This window comes from Camelus dromedarius, chromosome 14 (assembly GCF_036321535.1).
Source record: "Camelus dromedarius isolate mCamDro1 chromosome 14, mCamDro1.pat, whole genome shotgun sequence".
In the NCBI taxonomy this organism is placed as follows: domain Eukaryota; kingdom Metazoa; phylum Chordata; class Mammalia; order Artiodactyla; family Camelidae; genus Camelus; species Camelus dromedarius.
Window position 1 is genome coordinate 28,370,977 of NC_087449.1, and position 16,784 is coordinate 28,387,760.

General features: G+C 44.8%; 1 protein-coding gene across 1 annotated transcript; it reads left to right on the forward strand.

The window, feature by feature from the left end:
- The first annotated feature begins 573 nt into the window (after window positions 1-573).
- Window positions 574-2,622, forward strand: TACSTD2 (tumor associated calcium signal transducer 2). Its single transcript, XM_010984568.3, has one exon. It carries the CDS (start codon window positions 912-914, stop codon window positions 1,881-1,883), a length of 972 nt encoding a protein of 323 aa, XP_010982870.2. The 5' UTR covers window positions 574-911; the 3' UTR covers window positions 1,884-2,622.
- The last annotated feature ends 14,162 nt before the right edge of the window (window positions 2,623-16,784 follow it).

A 16,784-nucleotide genomic window follows, 5' to 3' on the forward strand; every position in this document is an offset into this window, starting at 1 on the left:
AAAAAAAGTGTTCAACAAAACTCCTAATACACTGGCTTCCAAGACACCTGGGTTTAACCCATGGTAAGGCGAGTAACAGAATTGCTCCCTAATCTTTCTTCAGATTCTGCACCACTCGGTTTCCATAGCATTTATTTAAGGTCTCAGAACAGCCAGGGAGAATCCCAAAGATGCCTACAAGGAATCTGAAGACAATGATGGCTGGGCGACTTTTAAGTTTCTAAGCCTCAACAGCATCACCTATAAAATGGGTCCTATAGAGAGTCCATACCTGTCAGAACACGACGTGAGGATGAGATAATGTTGGGAGCTGTAAACTGTATCAACGTGCGCTATTAGGAGAACTGCGGAAAGAAGCGAACTTAAAGCAGGGACGGAGGCTGGGAAACGAAGAGAGAAAAAGAAAGGGGGAGTGGACAAAAGCGTCACAGTCCCACGCCTTACTTCTCAGTACAATTTCTGAGAATTGCAGCCCCAGAGAGCAGCCGGGACGCCCAAGGTCCTCAGCTGGAGGACGCGCCATGGGCGGGTCCCTCTGCAGGTGGGGCCGGGAGGGCCGGGGGCGTGTCCCCACCGCCCACAGGTGAGTATCGGTTTTCCTTTCCGGGGCTTTCGGTCCGGAATAGACAGGGCAGGCTCCGCTCCCCTGATCCTATCGCGGGTGGCGCAGGGCGGGCTGGGCCTTCCGTGGGACGGGGATGGGGACCGGGACAGGGGGCGGGATGTGTCAACCAAATACCAGCGGGTGAGTCGGCGGCCGAACCAGCCGGGCAGGTCCGGCGGAGTATAAAAGCAGGAGGGAGCGGCAGGCGGCAGACGCCAGGAGACCATCCTAGACGGCGGAGCCCGAGCCCAGCAGAGTCCCCCGGCCCTCGCCAGCCCGCGCCCGATCCGCGCTCCTCCGGCCCACCATGGTCCGGGGCCCCGGCCTCGCGCTGCCATCGCCGTCGCTGCTGCCGCTGCTCCTGCTGCTGGTGGCGGTGATGGGCCACGCGGCCGCGCAGAATAACTGCACATGCCCCACCAACAAGATGACCGTGTGCGACTGGAGCGGCCCGGGCGGCCGCTGCCTGTGCCGCGCGCTCGGCTCGGGCCTGGAGGTCGACTGCTCCACGCTGACGTCCAAGTGCCTCCTGCTCAAGGCCCGCATGAGCGCCCCCAAGAGCGGCCGCGCGCTGGTGCGGCCGAGCGAGTACGCGCTCTTGGACAACGACGGCCTGTACGACCCCGACTGTGACCACCAGGGCCGCTTCAAGGCGCGCCAGTGCAACCAGACGTCTGTGTGCTGGTGCGTGAACTCGGTGGGCGTGCGCCGCACCGACAAGGGCGACCTGAGCCTGCGCTGCGACGAGCTGGTGCGCACCTACCACATCCTCATCGACCTGCGCCACCGCCCGGCCACCCGCGCCTTCAACCACTCGGACCTGGACGCCGAGCTGCGGCGGATCTTCCGGGAGCGCTACCGGCTGTCCCCCAGGTTCCTAGCGGCCGTGCACTACGAGCACCCCACCATCCAGATCGAGCTGCGGCAGAACGCGTCGCAGAAGGCCCCCGGCGATGTGGACATCGCCGACGCCGCCTACTACTTCGAGAGGGACGTCAAGGGCGAGTCGCTGTTCCCCGGCCAAGGCGGCCTCGACGTGCGCGTTCGCGGAGAGCCCCTGCTGGTGGAGCGAACGCTCATCTACTACCTGGACGAGAAGCCCCCCCAGTTCTCCATGAAGCGCCTCACCGGAGGCCTCATCGCCGTCATCGTGGTGGTGGTGGTGGCCCTAGTCGCCGGGGTGGCCGTCCTGGTGATCACCAACAGGAGGAGGTCGGGGAAGTACAAGAAGGTGGAGATCAAGGAACTGGGGGAGATGAGAAAGCAACCGAGCTTGTAGGTACCGGCGGCGCGGGGGTGGGGTGGGGTGGGGTATCGGATTTCGGCGTGGTCCAGGTCCAAGTGAGTCACGCTTCTTGATTCTTGGCCCAAGGAGACATTTCTTCTCCCATATTTCTATCTCCCTCCACCGCCACCAAAAGTATTCTAGATCCTGTTCTCAGGACCACCTCCCTTTCTGACTTCTGTCTTAAAGGAAGCATTTCTAAAAATTCCCTTTTGGTCCAACTAAACACCTGACTCGAAGAGTTTAAGGGAACTTTGGCATAGGGTTATGTGTTAAGAATCAACTGTCTACATGACAATCCAGCATCGTTTGAAAGGGACACAATCGATGCTGAAGGCTTAAATGCATTAGGATGGGAAACGGCGCTTTTACTGTCTTGGGTTTAAGTTATTTGATTAGCTCCACTTGAATTGTGGCCTTCCTGATGAGGAGTTCGCTAATTGGGCCCGTGTAGTAGCCTCATTTACCATCGTTTGTATTACCGATCACTTATGCTTGCCACCGGGAAAGAAGCCTATTCCAGCTGCCTGAACACATTTCAGATGTCTTTGAGGACAGACTCTGGCCCAGAAACTCAGCGTCTTTTCTTCAGCTTGCCCTTATTACAGCGGATATTAGTAATGTTTCTTTTGTAAAATGTTTGTACATACGTTGTCTTTGATAATACGGTTGTGATTTTTTTTAAAAAAAAAAAAACACCATTTTAATAAAATGAAAAAGGCACAAACCAGAAGATGGAGTTTGGGAAAATTTGCTTCAGATTTAATATCACTTTGGGCCCCTCTGTCTAATTTCCGATGACTCATACTTTTTAGCAGGATCAGGCATTTCCTGTTCCCACTCTTGTGTGTCTTGAGATCCCTTAACTGGCAGGTGTAAACACACATCTTTCTGAATAAGATTATTTGGAAACCTCCCTCTAACTGCAGGAGGGCGGGTCTGAGGGGAGAGGCTAGAACTAGCTGCTATTGTTGGGAAACCAGCCTCGGGTTATCTCTATTTAAGAAAATTCTACCTTTGTTTCTGGAGCTGCATCTCCTTTGAATCCCTTCCTTACTGGGAAGTACCTAGTGCCCTTCCCATTTAGCCCTTGGCAAATGACGTAATCCCAAAGTTTTGCAGCTCTGAGTTAAGACTTCCCCATCTAGTTGCAGCCGGTCTGTAGGGGGCTCTGTGCTCTGGCTGTGTGTGTAGGGGGGGGGTGCGCATGCGCACACTTGCCTACACAGGCTGTTTTCCTAATATTTTACTAGTAATGTGCTTTCACATTCAATTATGTGAAGCAAGGTGTTAGAAGGTCACTGTGGGGTAACCTCCAGGTAAACAAGTTGCTGGAGTTGCTGGGAAATTGCTACAACAATGGGCATGGACACAGGAGTGAGTGGTTGGTATAGCCCACAGCAAACAGCTAGATCCAGGACTTCAGCTTCTTCCCCTGGGATCTGTCATGGTCCTCCTCCCACTTCTACTCTGTCGTCTCTGGCTACCTCTCAAGACTGAAGCACCAGGAAGAACTGGGGCCAGAGAACATCAGCCACTGCCTTGGCAGCTTGGGACTGTGGTTGGTGTGTGCTGGTGGAGTGATACTTTACGATCACCAGAGATCTCTGTGTGTAGGCACGCTGTGTGTAAGGAATGTCCATCAGACTCCAGAAGTCTTTTCAGGCTAAAATGAGGCTCAACCAGGGGAGAAGGCTGATGTGGGCTGGCTTCCCTGCGGTGGGAAGGATGGCTGAAGTGCCTGAGGTTAGAATGGGAACTTCAGCAGTGAGAGTGAGACCACTTTCAGGCACCCCGCATACTTTCCATTTCTGGCCCCTTCTCTCAATGAAGTGCCTCAGCTAGAGGGACCTTGGGAATCACCTCTAACCTACCTCTCATCTTTATGGGTGAAAGGGTGAGTGACTTCTCCAGAGTAATGTTTCTGTGGTACAGCTGAAACTAGAAAGTCTCTTGAATCCTAATCCAGTATTTTCCGTACATCACGCTGTAATTGTTTCAAGAGTCACTTCAAAAAAACTCTCACTTGACTACCCAGAAAATAAACTGATTAAGGATTGAGTGGGTGGTTGAACAAAGGAAAAAGCCCTGAAAAAGCCCATTCCTCCATCAGAATGTGGCTTCTGGATAATCTCTGCATTCTGGATAAGGAGCCCTTGTCCTTTATTGCACTCAATAGTTCAAAAAGCACGTTCACTCCTATCATACTGAGGCATCGTCTTATTGGTAATGACCCAAGTGTTGACCAGCGTGAGTTCAAATCCTGCTCTACTGTGGGTCTAAGTCACCTCACTCCCCCCAGTGTCCTCATCTGCTGACGTTTCTCTCAATGGCAAAACTTAGATGAGGCAATTGATACAAATGCCTAGAATGATCTTAAATTTTCTTCTCTCCTGGGGATTACATCCATTTCACATGTCAGAAAACAGAGGTCCAAATAGGCTAACTCATGACCACACATCCTGCATGTGGCAAAGCCAGAGTTGAGAGCCTTTGTTTTTGGCTCCCTAGTCCAGGTGGTTGCCCCATGCACCAAGCAGGTTGAGACACCTTTCTTACTTCTTCCAAGGAAGAGCCCCTCATACTCTGTTCTGTAACTCAGTTCGCCTCTGCCGATCACAGCACTATCCAGGACCGGCTATCTCCAGGGGTTTAGCCTCCATCTCCAGATCCCCTCCTCCACCCTGCCCCAAAGTTAACATTTGCTGTTTTGAGCGCAGGCCTGGGGCTGCCCTTGGAAGGAATGTGTGGAGCAGATGTGACTCACCCAGCAGGTCACAGCTTGTCTTCTGAGCCCTGTGGGAGGCTGATCTGATTTCCTTGTTTTGGTCCTCAGGGCTTTCTCCACTCTTGTTATTTCCTTAATTGAAGCAATTCTTTGAATCACGTAATTTCTCCCTGCGAACATAGCTTTGGCTTCACTATTTTTTCAAATAGGATCACAGGATGTCAAAGCTGGAAAGAAGATCATTTAGTCCAAGACTCCATTTTACAGATGAAGAAACTGAGGCCCAGAGAGGAGAATGGATTTACCTGTCTGGCAGATAGTAGGAGAGCGACCCTACCCTACAGTCACCTCCAGTACCCTGACCACTGTCTTGTCTAGTGTCTGTTCCCTTGTCTTCCTGGTTGTTTATTTTCACTCAGTCATTTCTGTTCTTAAATTGTGTAGCTGTTCCTTAGCTTTTTAATATCACTTAAATCACTTTGGTTAAGTGTAAAATGTGTGGGCTTTGAAGTTACCTGGCACTTCAGACCCCTATTTTCTTATTTGTAAAATAGAGTCTTAATATGCTTGGTTTTAAAGATTAGACATAAGATATGAAAAGACTGAGTACGTATTTAATAAATGATCACTCTTGTTAGAATGACATAGCGAGGTCCCCAACACCCAGGGGAAACAAATAGTCATGGCTGAACTCTTTCCAATGCCATGCAAACAGCACTTCCTTAAGGGGACATCTCTGTTCCTCCGTGTCTGCTATTAGAGGAATGAGAGCAACCTTTGAAGCTGCCTGTTTATAAAGGTGACCTCACACTGTATTTCTCTCCACTCATTGTCCCATCTCTTTCTGGCCACAGCTGGGAGAAGTTCCCACTTGTGAGGACTCACAGGATTAGGCTGAGTCTAACCACATAATCCAGGATAAGATTATCCTCTCTCAAGTTCTCTAAACTTAATCATATCTACAAAATCCCTTTTGCCATGTAATAAAACATATTCACGAATTCTGGGGATTAAGTTCTGGGCACCTTGACAGGGGAGGGCATTATTCTGTCCACCCACAGAGAATGGCCCCCCCAAATCCATGCTCCTAACTGTGATACTGTACTGCCTCTAAAACTGCAGGCCAGAGGGCACTTTTTATTTAGTCACTAAAGAACTCTTTCCCCCATCACTCTCTCCTCGATCCCTTTTTGAACAACGCCTTTCCAAATAGGAAAATGGAGTCTTAGGAGAATTATTTCTGTATCTCACACAGGGTCATGCAGGGTGCCTGGCACCCAAAAGCACTCAGGAAATGTGTGTTGAACTGAACTGATACCAACGGCTGCCATTTATTTAACACATATGATGCACCAAACACTGTCCTACAAGCTTCACCCTGACTATCTCATTGATTTCACAACTACCCCATGAACACAGAGTGTGCTCTTCTATTGTTCCCATTTTACCTGATGAGGAAACCAAGGCATTAATAAATGACTTGCCAGAAATTGCACAGCTGGTAAGGGAAGACAGCTTGAATTTAAATCCAGGCTACCCTCCTCAGTCTGTGCTTTTATCACTATACAATGTTGCAGGGTGAAGACCCATGTTCCATGCCAAATGGTGATGATGCAAGTTGGGAGGCTTATTCTCAGGGACCTCGGTGGAACCCCTCAAAGGACCACTTGGGAACTTGACAGATTTCTTCTCCAATCAGTAGTGAATCCTGGTGGACGTCTTCCAGTTGTAATTTCCCTCCTGGAACCATTCTCTGTCATTGCTAAATACCATCAGAGGTTTCGTTGTTGCTTTTTATGATGAGCTCTGGGAAGGAGTGGATGGGCGGGTGGGGATGAGTAGGGAACTTAGGTTCATTCACTGTTCAGGAATTACACTGAACACAGAAGAGCTGTGTCTCCCGACTTCACAGCAAGCCGTGTAGCCTCAGTTTCAGCAGAAATTCTCAGGTCCATGCTGTACAAGGAGGCCAGACCCAGAAGGGTAAGAAGGGAAAGAAAAATGTCCCAGAGTGAAAGTCCGAACACATTAACTAGTGGTGTGACAGCAGACCGCTCAGCCTACCAACACATCACATCATGTCTCCTTGGAAGGGCAGGGACAAGAGTCCCTTGACCAGATCAGTTTAACCCTTTAGAAGCCTTATGTTCTCCATAATGGATGTGGCTCAGCCTCTTTGGTGGTCCCACTACCCTCAACTCCCCTGTTAGCTGGTGCTGTTGGAGGAAATGTCCTTGCACCCAAATATTTTGATGGGAAGCACATTATCACGTGCTATCAAAACACAGCTTGAGACAGAACGTATCGATTCAATTAGATCAGCAGATGAAGCTTGGTGTCTTGGCTGGCTCTTTTTAGCTGTGTGACCTTGACTCTGGTCATTTACCTCCCTGGGCCTCACATTTACATTGTAAAATGGATCTAATAGTATCCACTCACTCTGGTTCTTAGCATTCTTGTCTTCTAATCTCATCTCAATGGGACTAAGGTAAGTATGACCAAGAGGCTGGTTTGACCAGTACTGGCTACAGTTGAAGTGAGTAACTGTGGGTGGTTACCCTGAAACTTGCCCAAATGGGACAACCTGTGTCCTTAGGGATGCAAAGGGTTTATCATTCACTCACTCCTTCAAATACTTTTTGTCTTATTTTATGCCAGATATTGTACTAGTTTGGGGAATATATCATTTGTTGAATAGACATGGTTTCTCTGGGGGGGGGGGTGTCTGTCTGTCTATATATTTTTTTGCCTACCTGGCATCCCAACAACCTTCTCAATGAGGAAACACACCCATGATAGGAGTCTTGGTGAGAGGTTGGCTGGTCCTGCTCCTGGCTGATGGAACATGATCATGTGACCTGGTTCAGCCAATTGAACTCTCCTGCTTGGGATGCTGATCTAGAGGACATGAAGCCATACATCAGGACAATTGATAAATTAGTCACAGCAGCGTCAGCTTTGCCAACAGCACAACTGCTCCATGGGTGTCGACTGTCCAGCGGCACCAGCACCAGTGGGCCATCCTGATCAGACTGTCCCATCGCTCGACCTGGGCCACGTTCCTTCAGCACAGCCAACCTAACTTCCTGATCATTTCCTGAGTCTGGTTCTCCAGCCTTCACTCTGATTCTGTGAATTTATCCCAGATCCTCCAACAAATTCCTCATATGCTTAAGTTTAGCTAGAATCAGTTTCTGTTGCTTATAACCAGAGATCTGACTGGTAGAATCCCTGTCTTTGTGGCAGTGAAAGGCCAGAAGCAGAGACAGTCATTAAGTACATAATCATAAAAGTAAGGGCACAATTGAAAAATGAGGTAAGTGTTCTGAAGACAAGGAGCTTATGTGGAAGTTCTGACCTAGTCGTGGGGGGAGTTACTTTTTTAAGCAATTGATGCTTGATCTGAGATTCAAGGTATGAGTAGATGTTATTTATGCAGGAAAAGAAGCATTTTAGTAGAAGAGAACAGCATATGCAAGGATCCCGAAGCACAGAGAGTGGTTTATCTGAGGATCTGGCAGCAGGCCAGCATGGCTGGAATATGACAGCAAGAAGAAGGGGGTGTTTCGTGGGGCTGGAGAAGTGGGCTGAGGACAGACTATGGAAGGCCTTTCAAGCTAATATTTTGACCTTTGTGTGAACTAGCAACGGGCATGCCCTCTGTGCAGACACACAGAAAAAAGGCATCCTATCTAGTTGGAGTTAACTATATAGTGCAGGGCTTGGCAAATGGGCTGGTGGGTACCTTTGTGTGAAAAAAAAAAAGGGCTCCCTTCTACCTGCTGACACAACTTTGCCCTGACACCATTTAAGAGTATAGTAAAATCATTAGTGTCTTCTTTTTTCTTTCTTTTTGTTTAGATTCCACCTTTGAGTGATATCATATGGTATTTTTCTTTCTCTTTCTGGCTTACTTCACTTAGAAACATTATGTTATACACCAGAAACTGACACATTGTAACTGACCATACTTCAATTTAAAAAAAAAAGAGCATAGTAAAATCATCAAACATGTATATATGGACTTTTACACAAAGGGTGACAAAATCTAATTGTGTTTTAAAAAGATCACTCTGGCTGGAGTAGGGAGAACAGACTGAAAAAGAGCAAGGATACAGAAGACCAGATGGAGAATCTCAGGTAAGAGATAAAGGTAGTTAGACTGAGAGCAGGTGTAGAGGGTAGTGACGGTGATGGAGAGGAGTGTATTCGAGAGACACCTAGGTTATCAAATCAACGGGACTTGGGGCTGTATTCTCTGTGGGGGTGGTGAGGAAGAGGGAGGTGTCAAGAATGGGTCCCCTGGTTTCTGGCTTTCATGGCTGGTTGGTGGTGACAGTACCTGTGACAGAGAACACAGGAATGAGAACGTGTTTGGTGGGAGCGAAATGATGAGTATGGTTTTGGACATGTTGAGTCCAGCCAGGAGTTGGGCATAGATGTCTGGGATATTGTGGGCTGGAGATGGGAATTTGGTAGGATTTAAAAGCCATTAACAGGGATGTACGTGCCTAGGGAAAGATAAGTGCCTATAAAGGGAAGAGAACTAGCTCCAGGCCTCAAAGACTCCAGCAGTTCAGGGCAAGAGAGAGGAGGACGAGCCGCCAAAGCAACCAAGAAGGGTCAAAACCAGGGATGGAGCCGAAAAGACAAGCCCACTCTGGCACCAGAAGATGAGACTGAGTCAGAAGTCGTGGGGAACAGGCTAGGGAGGGGAGCATTGTGGGGAACAAAAGCCCAGATAAAGAGAGACCCGAGTGTCTGCCACTTATGGTTATCGTCCACTGGCCGCCTACTTTTTGGGGACCACCATCGGTGGAAAAGGAGAGAGTGGGAGTAGACGGCTCAAGAGACTAGTCTGTGAGAGTGTTGAGGGAAAGTGGGGGGCCGAGATTGTCTGGGTGTAGCTTCTGGCAAAGCTACTGGTCAGCATGTGACCTTGGATCAAGTTATTCACCCTCCTCATGCCTCGGTTTCCTCACTTGTAAAAAGGGAACTCTAATATACCCACCTCGTCATAGGGTTGGTAAGAGAAGTAACTATGTGAGTTCTTCTTAGACTAGTGCCTGGCACACAGGGAGCACTCGTAAATGTTACCTCTCGTTAATCGGTATCTTCAACCTGAATACACAGTGTCCAGTGCAAGCTCCAAAGAGGGACAGCTGTTTCTCTTTAGTCACCTCTGCACAGTGCATGGACCATAACAGGTGCTCAGTAATTAATGCTGATTAAATGGTTGGACAGATGAGATGGGTGCAGATATCTCCCCGAAGGGCTAGCTCTGGGCTGGGGGTTTAAACAGGGCCAAATATATCCCTTTGACATCTGGGCTTAACTATCCAAGGAGGTCAAGTTCACCACTCAGAATAATATTCAGAAGCAAAAGAAAGAAAAAGAAAGCTACCTAGAACTTCCTGAAGGTTTTTTTTGTTTTTAAAGCAAAGCAATGTGGAACACATTTAAATAATTTATGAGTGGAACTAATACAAAACAATAAGCAAGGAAAACAGGCAGCACAATATAATATGCAAAAAGTTAATAGCTTTACTATATAGAGAACTGAGACAAATGGATTAGAAAAACAATTATCTAATCATGGCTTCAGCGAGGTACCTTTGTGCAAATTAGAAAGGGTACCCCACTCCGGGCAGATAAATTAGAAAAAGGCACCCCATCTAGTTGGACCCAGCCTTGTGATGCAGGCTTGCCAAGTACACGGGTAGGTGGGTACCTTTATAAGGAGAAAAGTGTGCCCCTCCACAGCTGAAGGTGCACAGGGAAATGATTGAAATCAGACTTGATTGTGGCCACCTCACCCCCTTGGCCTTGGTGTAGCATTTACATAGAATGACCTTATGAGATGGCCAGTCTTCAGTAGAAAACAGACAACAGTCATGAATAGACAATTCTGGAAAAGGAACTAGAAATGATAATAAACATCTTTTTAAAATACATCTAACATCACCAGTAATCAAATGTGTTCGAAGCAAAATGGGATAAAACGTTTCCTCCGCGAAAGTAGTAAAACTGGTATGACTCAGTGCTGGTGAGGGAAGTGCTAACTGGTACACCTTTCTGGGAAACAAGTTGGCAGTATGCACCGAGAACCTTAGAAGTGTTCCTTTTCTTTGACTTCCCAATTCCATGCCAAGGAATTTATTTTAAGGAAATGAACTGTGACGCAAACAGAGGTTCACAAAGACACAGTCCCTGCAGCAATTTTAGAACAGCAAAAAGGTGAAAACAGCCTAAATATCCAACAAGAAGGGGGTGATTATACATGTCCACAACTCCCTGAGACCCAGGGTGTTTCAGGATCCAGAATTTTCAGATTTTAGAACGATTTGGTGCCGATCTTATTCCGCACTCTCAGTAGGGTCTGTAGCAACATCATGAACACGTCCAGACTTCTGTCATGAGACTTATTAATAGCCACACTAATTGGTATAAATAAACCATAAATAGCTGTAGGCCCCTTCAGGTCAGCTTTTCCATCCCATGAGTTGGCACCAGGCTTTCAAAACAGTTTTCAGTGTTCAGAGCAGTTTGAATTTGTGGAGAGGGGGTTGTGGATCTGTATAAATTATGGTATAATCTTTGAAGACTTTTTAATACAGGAAAATGCTCACAATATCCTGTTAAGTGAAGGTGGAGTGAGGGGAACAAAATGACATAATGACCCCACTCTGTTTTAAAAGAGAAAAATGGGAATACATTTGTCAATTTAAGTGCAAAACTTACAGGTTTAAATCCACACTGGCCATAACTGCTTTTGTTTTCTTCTTCTTTTTTTTCCCCCCTTCTTTCTGTTTTTAATCTTCAAGTGGAATGGTATCATTTTTATCCGTGTAGAAATCAGTCATTACCCAACTCAGTTTTCTTTGAACGATCTGCTGAGGGAGGAGGAAGGAAACCCCCTCCATAGCCACCTCCTATTTGGTGAAGCAAAGGATAAGCCTTTGGATATAGAAAGGGAAGCTCCTTGCTTGGGGGATTAAATTGCTTTGCATGAAGGACTCAGAGGAAATTTTTTTGGAGTTGGGTGGAAGATGGAGTATGGGGTGGGGCAAATACAGGATTACTCAGCGGGGTGGGGTGGGGGTGGGGAGAACCCTGGATTAGTTTCCTGGGGCCACCATAACTACATACAACAAATATAGTGGCTTAAAATAACAGAAAATAATTTCTCACAGGTCTAGAGACTAGAAGTCTAAAATCAAGGTGTCAGCAGGGCCATGAGCTCTCTGAAGGCCCTTGGGAAGCTTCCTTCCTGTATCCTCATCCTCCAGCTTCTGGTGCTTGCAGGCAATCCTTGGCATTTCTTGGCCTGCGGCAGCGCAATTCCAATCTCTGCCTCCTTCAATGGCTGACCTCCTTCTGTGTGTGCCTGTATCCATTCCCCTCTTCTTATAAGACACCAGTCATTGGATTAGGACCACTTTCATATAGTATGGCCTCGTCTTAACTTGATTACATCTGTGAAGACTTTATTTCTAAATAAAGTCACATTTACAGGATCCAGGTGGGCATGAATTTTGAGGGGAATACTACACAGCTCCATCCAGACCCTTAGTGAGGGATTTGACTAAGAAAAGAAAACTCTAATATTTCATTTCTTTTAAAGTCTGGGCCTGCTGAATGAATGAATGAACGAATGAAGAATATAGAACTGTGATGTAAATTTTCTCTTTGTCTTTAGCCCTAAATTTTCAGCATAAGTCAGCTTTGCAAGTGTGGAAGTCAGGGAAAAGGTATCTCTTTGTTTCTGTGGAATAAAAAGGGGACACCTATGAGAAGTGAAATCAGGAATCTTGTAGGAGGAACGCTGAGGAGGTAAGGCCAGGAGTGTCCCTGGTAGCAGGAGCCAGGATCTGACCTGACATCTGGTTACTGAAACACAGAAATAAGATGCAAAGATTCACTGATGGGGGTCCGGGGCTTTCTATTTTCTCCAACTATACTTTTATGTGTGTTCCAAATTTTCTATGACAGTTATAACTTGCTTCAATAATAAAAAAAAACCCAAAAGTTATTTAAAACAAGGAGAGTTCAAGGTGATGTATTATTTAGACTTAAATCCAGATCTTCAGAAAATGCTTAAAGAACTGGCAAACTGAGTTCTTCCTTTCTTTAGTCTAATCAGACTGCTTAATACCAGAAAAGCAATAATCTTCATCCTCCGTGAGTATAATTATCCTCTTCAAATTATTCCCTTTGATCAGCCTGGGAGTTTTCAAAAATTATTATTATAATTTTATTAAGAAATCCCTAAGTAAAAGCAATTACTAGCTTCTATACTAAAAATCAATCAGGACATATTACAATGCCTAGTAGCCCCCCCCACACACACACACAGTAGCCATGACTTACACTTGGTCATAGACTATTTCACCATATTTTTGAAAAACAAATGAAAAGTCAAAGTTGTGAAGGAGTAGACATTAGTCACCTACTAATTTTAATCACTACGCTAGGAACTTGAACATAGCAATACACAGAATTTTTTTTGTCCTCAAAGATCTTACATTTCATTGCAGTGGTGGTGCCGGGATGGGACTAAATTAAGCAGCTAATTACCGTCATGTGGGATAAGTGCTACGATAAGGGTATCAGGGCTATGAGACCATCCATCAGGTAGAACTGATGGAATCTGGGGTGGAGGTAGGCATCAGTTTAGGGAAAGTCTATTTGAGAAAGTTATGTTTGAACTGAGATCTGAGGATAAATAGTACCCTGTCAGGTACAAGAAGAGGAAGTGGAAATGGATCGATCCAGGAGGAAGCAGATGTACAATATTTGATTGTATTAGTAAGAACTATTTCAGTTGCCAGTGTTAGCGACTCAACTCATACTAGTTAAGCAAAAGAAATTCTTTGACTCATGTAACTGAGAAGTGAAGGGGAAGTGTTAGCTTCAGGCATGGCTGTATCCAAGGGCTCAAATAATGGCAAGTTTCCATGTCTCTGTTTATGTATTTATCCTGCTCATGGCTTGGCTTCAGTTTTTAGAATAATTTCCTCCTCATCCAGGGTAAGATGGCCTATAGCAGCTCCAGTCTCATATTCTACTAAATTAACAGCCACACAGAAGAATTTTTTTCTCCTTCCTATTTCCACTGGAAATAGTCTTTGTAGATGTTAATTAAGCTAAGGATCTTGAGAGGAGATCATCCTGACTTAGGGTGGGCCCTAAATCCAATGACTGGTGTCCTTATAAGAAGAGAGGACAGAGAAACTGAGAAGATGGCAACATGAAGACAGAGGCAGAGGTTGGAGTTATGCATCTACAAGCCAAGGGGCTCTCTCCTATGGGAGTGTGTTAATGGTTTCATCCTGAGATTCCTGAGATTGGAAGTCAGGAGCCAACTTGGGGCTCAGAGCCACCACTTACATCTTGTAGTAGGAAAGACACAAGCACACAGTGCTGCTGGTGCACAGAAAAGTGGGGCAACTCACCAGACCTGCAAATGCATTCAGGACTTGCCCAAGTGGGTGATTTCTGCCCTGCGTTTTGAAGAATAAATTAGCCGGGTTATAGTAGAAAAGGCATTTGTAGCAGGTACCAGTGGTGCCCACTCATATATCTCCCTTGTTGGTGCCTAACCTGTATTTCTGCACATGCTGGTTCTACTTACAACAACCAGCATCTGAATCTCTTTGTTTGAGGCTTCTGGACTCCCAGGAACACATGCAAGAGGCTAGAAGTGCTGAGAATTATTAATCACCTCCAGGACAGCTCCGAACAAAGTACTAGCTGGAGTTGGTAGATAAATAGCCAAGCAACTTCATCCTTCAGTTGGGAAAACTCTTGAGTGTTACATAGTCTCTCTATACTCATCAGGGAGACTTCACTCCATTTGACCCCATCTGTAACTAGTTTGTTAATGTGTCATTTATTGGCTTCCTTCCCTTCCCTTTCTCACTTCTCTGCTCCTCAACCGGTGTATCCTGGGATCACCTCCCAGATAAATTACTTGCATTTGATTCCTTGTCTCAGGATATCCTTCAGAGGGAATTGCAGTTTAGACAACATACCACAAAGAAAGAACAGCATGTGTAAGAACATGGAAACCTAAGCATGGACATGTCACAACAAATTTAAGGCATTATCCAAATTATTTGAGAATCTACTGCCTGGTCTCTTGATCTAATGGGTAAAGAATTATCTCGGGCTTAGAAATAAATGGGTACCATGTTGTAATGACCCCTATTTTATTTTGGGAATTGTTGGAGTCCAGAAGAATAGCTAGAGATTGTTAATTTTCCCTGGAGCCCTCAGACCTACAGAGTGCCTGGCACATATGTGCACTCTATAAGCATTTTTTGAATTAATGAACTTGTTTTTTGTGTTGAAATTAGGATATTACAGAATTTCAGTGATGATTTGCAGTAAGCAAGACATGGAAGCAAACTAAATGTCCATAGATAGGTGATTGGATAAGAAGTTATGGTACACACACACACACTGGAATATTACTCAACCATAAAAAGGAAGAAAATAATGCCATATGCAACAATATGGATGGAACTGGAGATCATCATTCTAAGTGAAGTAAGCCAGAAAGAGAAAGAAAAATACCATATGATATCATTTATATGTGAAATCTAAAAATATGACACAACTGAACTTATTTACAAAACAGATACAGACTCATAGACATAGAAAACAAACTTATGGTTACCAGGGAGGGATAAATTGGGAGTTCAAGATATACAAAATAGATGGAACAACAAGATTCCACCATATAGCACAAGGAACTATATTCAATATCTTATAATAACCTATAATAAAAAATATGAAAAGGAATATATATGTAGAGCTGAAACACTATGCTGTACACCAGAAATTAACACAACATTGTAAACCAACTTATACTTCAATAAAAGAAAAAAAAAACCCAAAAAATCCCACAAAATTCCAGTGTTAACTATACAACGCATATTCAATAAATGTTTCTTGAATAGAACTGGAAGATACTGTGGAAAGCAAAAGAAAAGCCTTTCTTTGAACAGGCATTGTGCCACGTGGTGGGTGGTGATTTTGAGAAGGGAGATTTTGCAGGCTAGTGTGTGCTCTGGAATTCTGGGGACTTTGATTTTAGTTAGGGTTCAAGGTTGTAAGCCATTTGTAAGAGCAAAACAATAGAAATCATTTCAATGTCCATAACAGGGGAATAGTAAATTAAATGATGCAATGCCATTTCCATAGAACACCATGTAGTGGTTAAAATAGATTAAATTGACCACTATACATTGATACAGAAATTTCTCCAAGACTTGTTGTTCAAGTACTAAACTGGAAGTCACAGAAAACACATGTAAGTTAATGTCATTATGTCAAAAAACCCCACCAAAATACACTCCATATCTTTGGTTGTTTGCGAGGAAAACTCAGCAACAGCTTGGGTGGGATGATGAGATGATTCTTAAGTCCCTTTCAGCTCTGAGATTTTGTAATTCTACGATGACAAGTCAAAGTTTATAGTTCCTTTAAAAAATATACTGCTTTGACCCATAAAAGAAAACTGTAAAACTTTATGGAGGGACATAAAAAAAGACTGGGATAAATGGAGACACATGTCAGTTTCCTGAATTGATAGAGTCAGTATTGCAAAGATACACATTTCCTCAAAATTAATCAAAGTTTAAAAACAATAGCAATAACAAAATCAAAATCCCAAGGCATTTTTGGTGGGGAGGACTTGAAAAAAGTTCTCAAGTTCATCTTAAAGGTCAAATGTTTAAGGAGAGTCAGAAAATATTTGAAAATAAAATCTATGTTGTAAACTTAGAATATGTAATCAGAATCATATACCAGTGCCAGAACAGACAAATGAACAAAAGAAAGTCCAATAACAGATGTGGGTATCTAGGAGAATTTAGTATATAATAAAAGTGACTGAGACAGGAAAGGATGGGCTATTCAATACATTGTTGGACCAGCAGTTACCCTGGTGATCCCTACCATGGGAAGGGCATATGTATGTGTCTTTTATAAAAGCTCCATTGGCCTAATTATTCAGAAAATAAGTTATATTTTTCTGCCTTACTTTCCACCGAAATAAATTCTTAGTAGACTAAAGATTTACGAAAGGACAGTCATTAAATACTAGAAGAAAATATTGGTAAACATGTAATCTTGGGATTGAGACAGACTGTAAACATGAC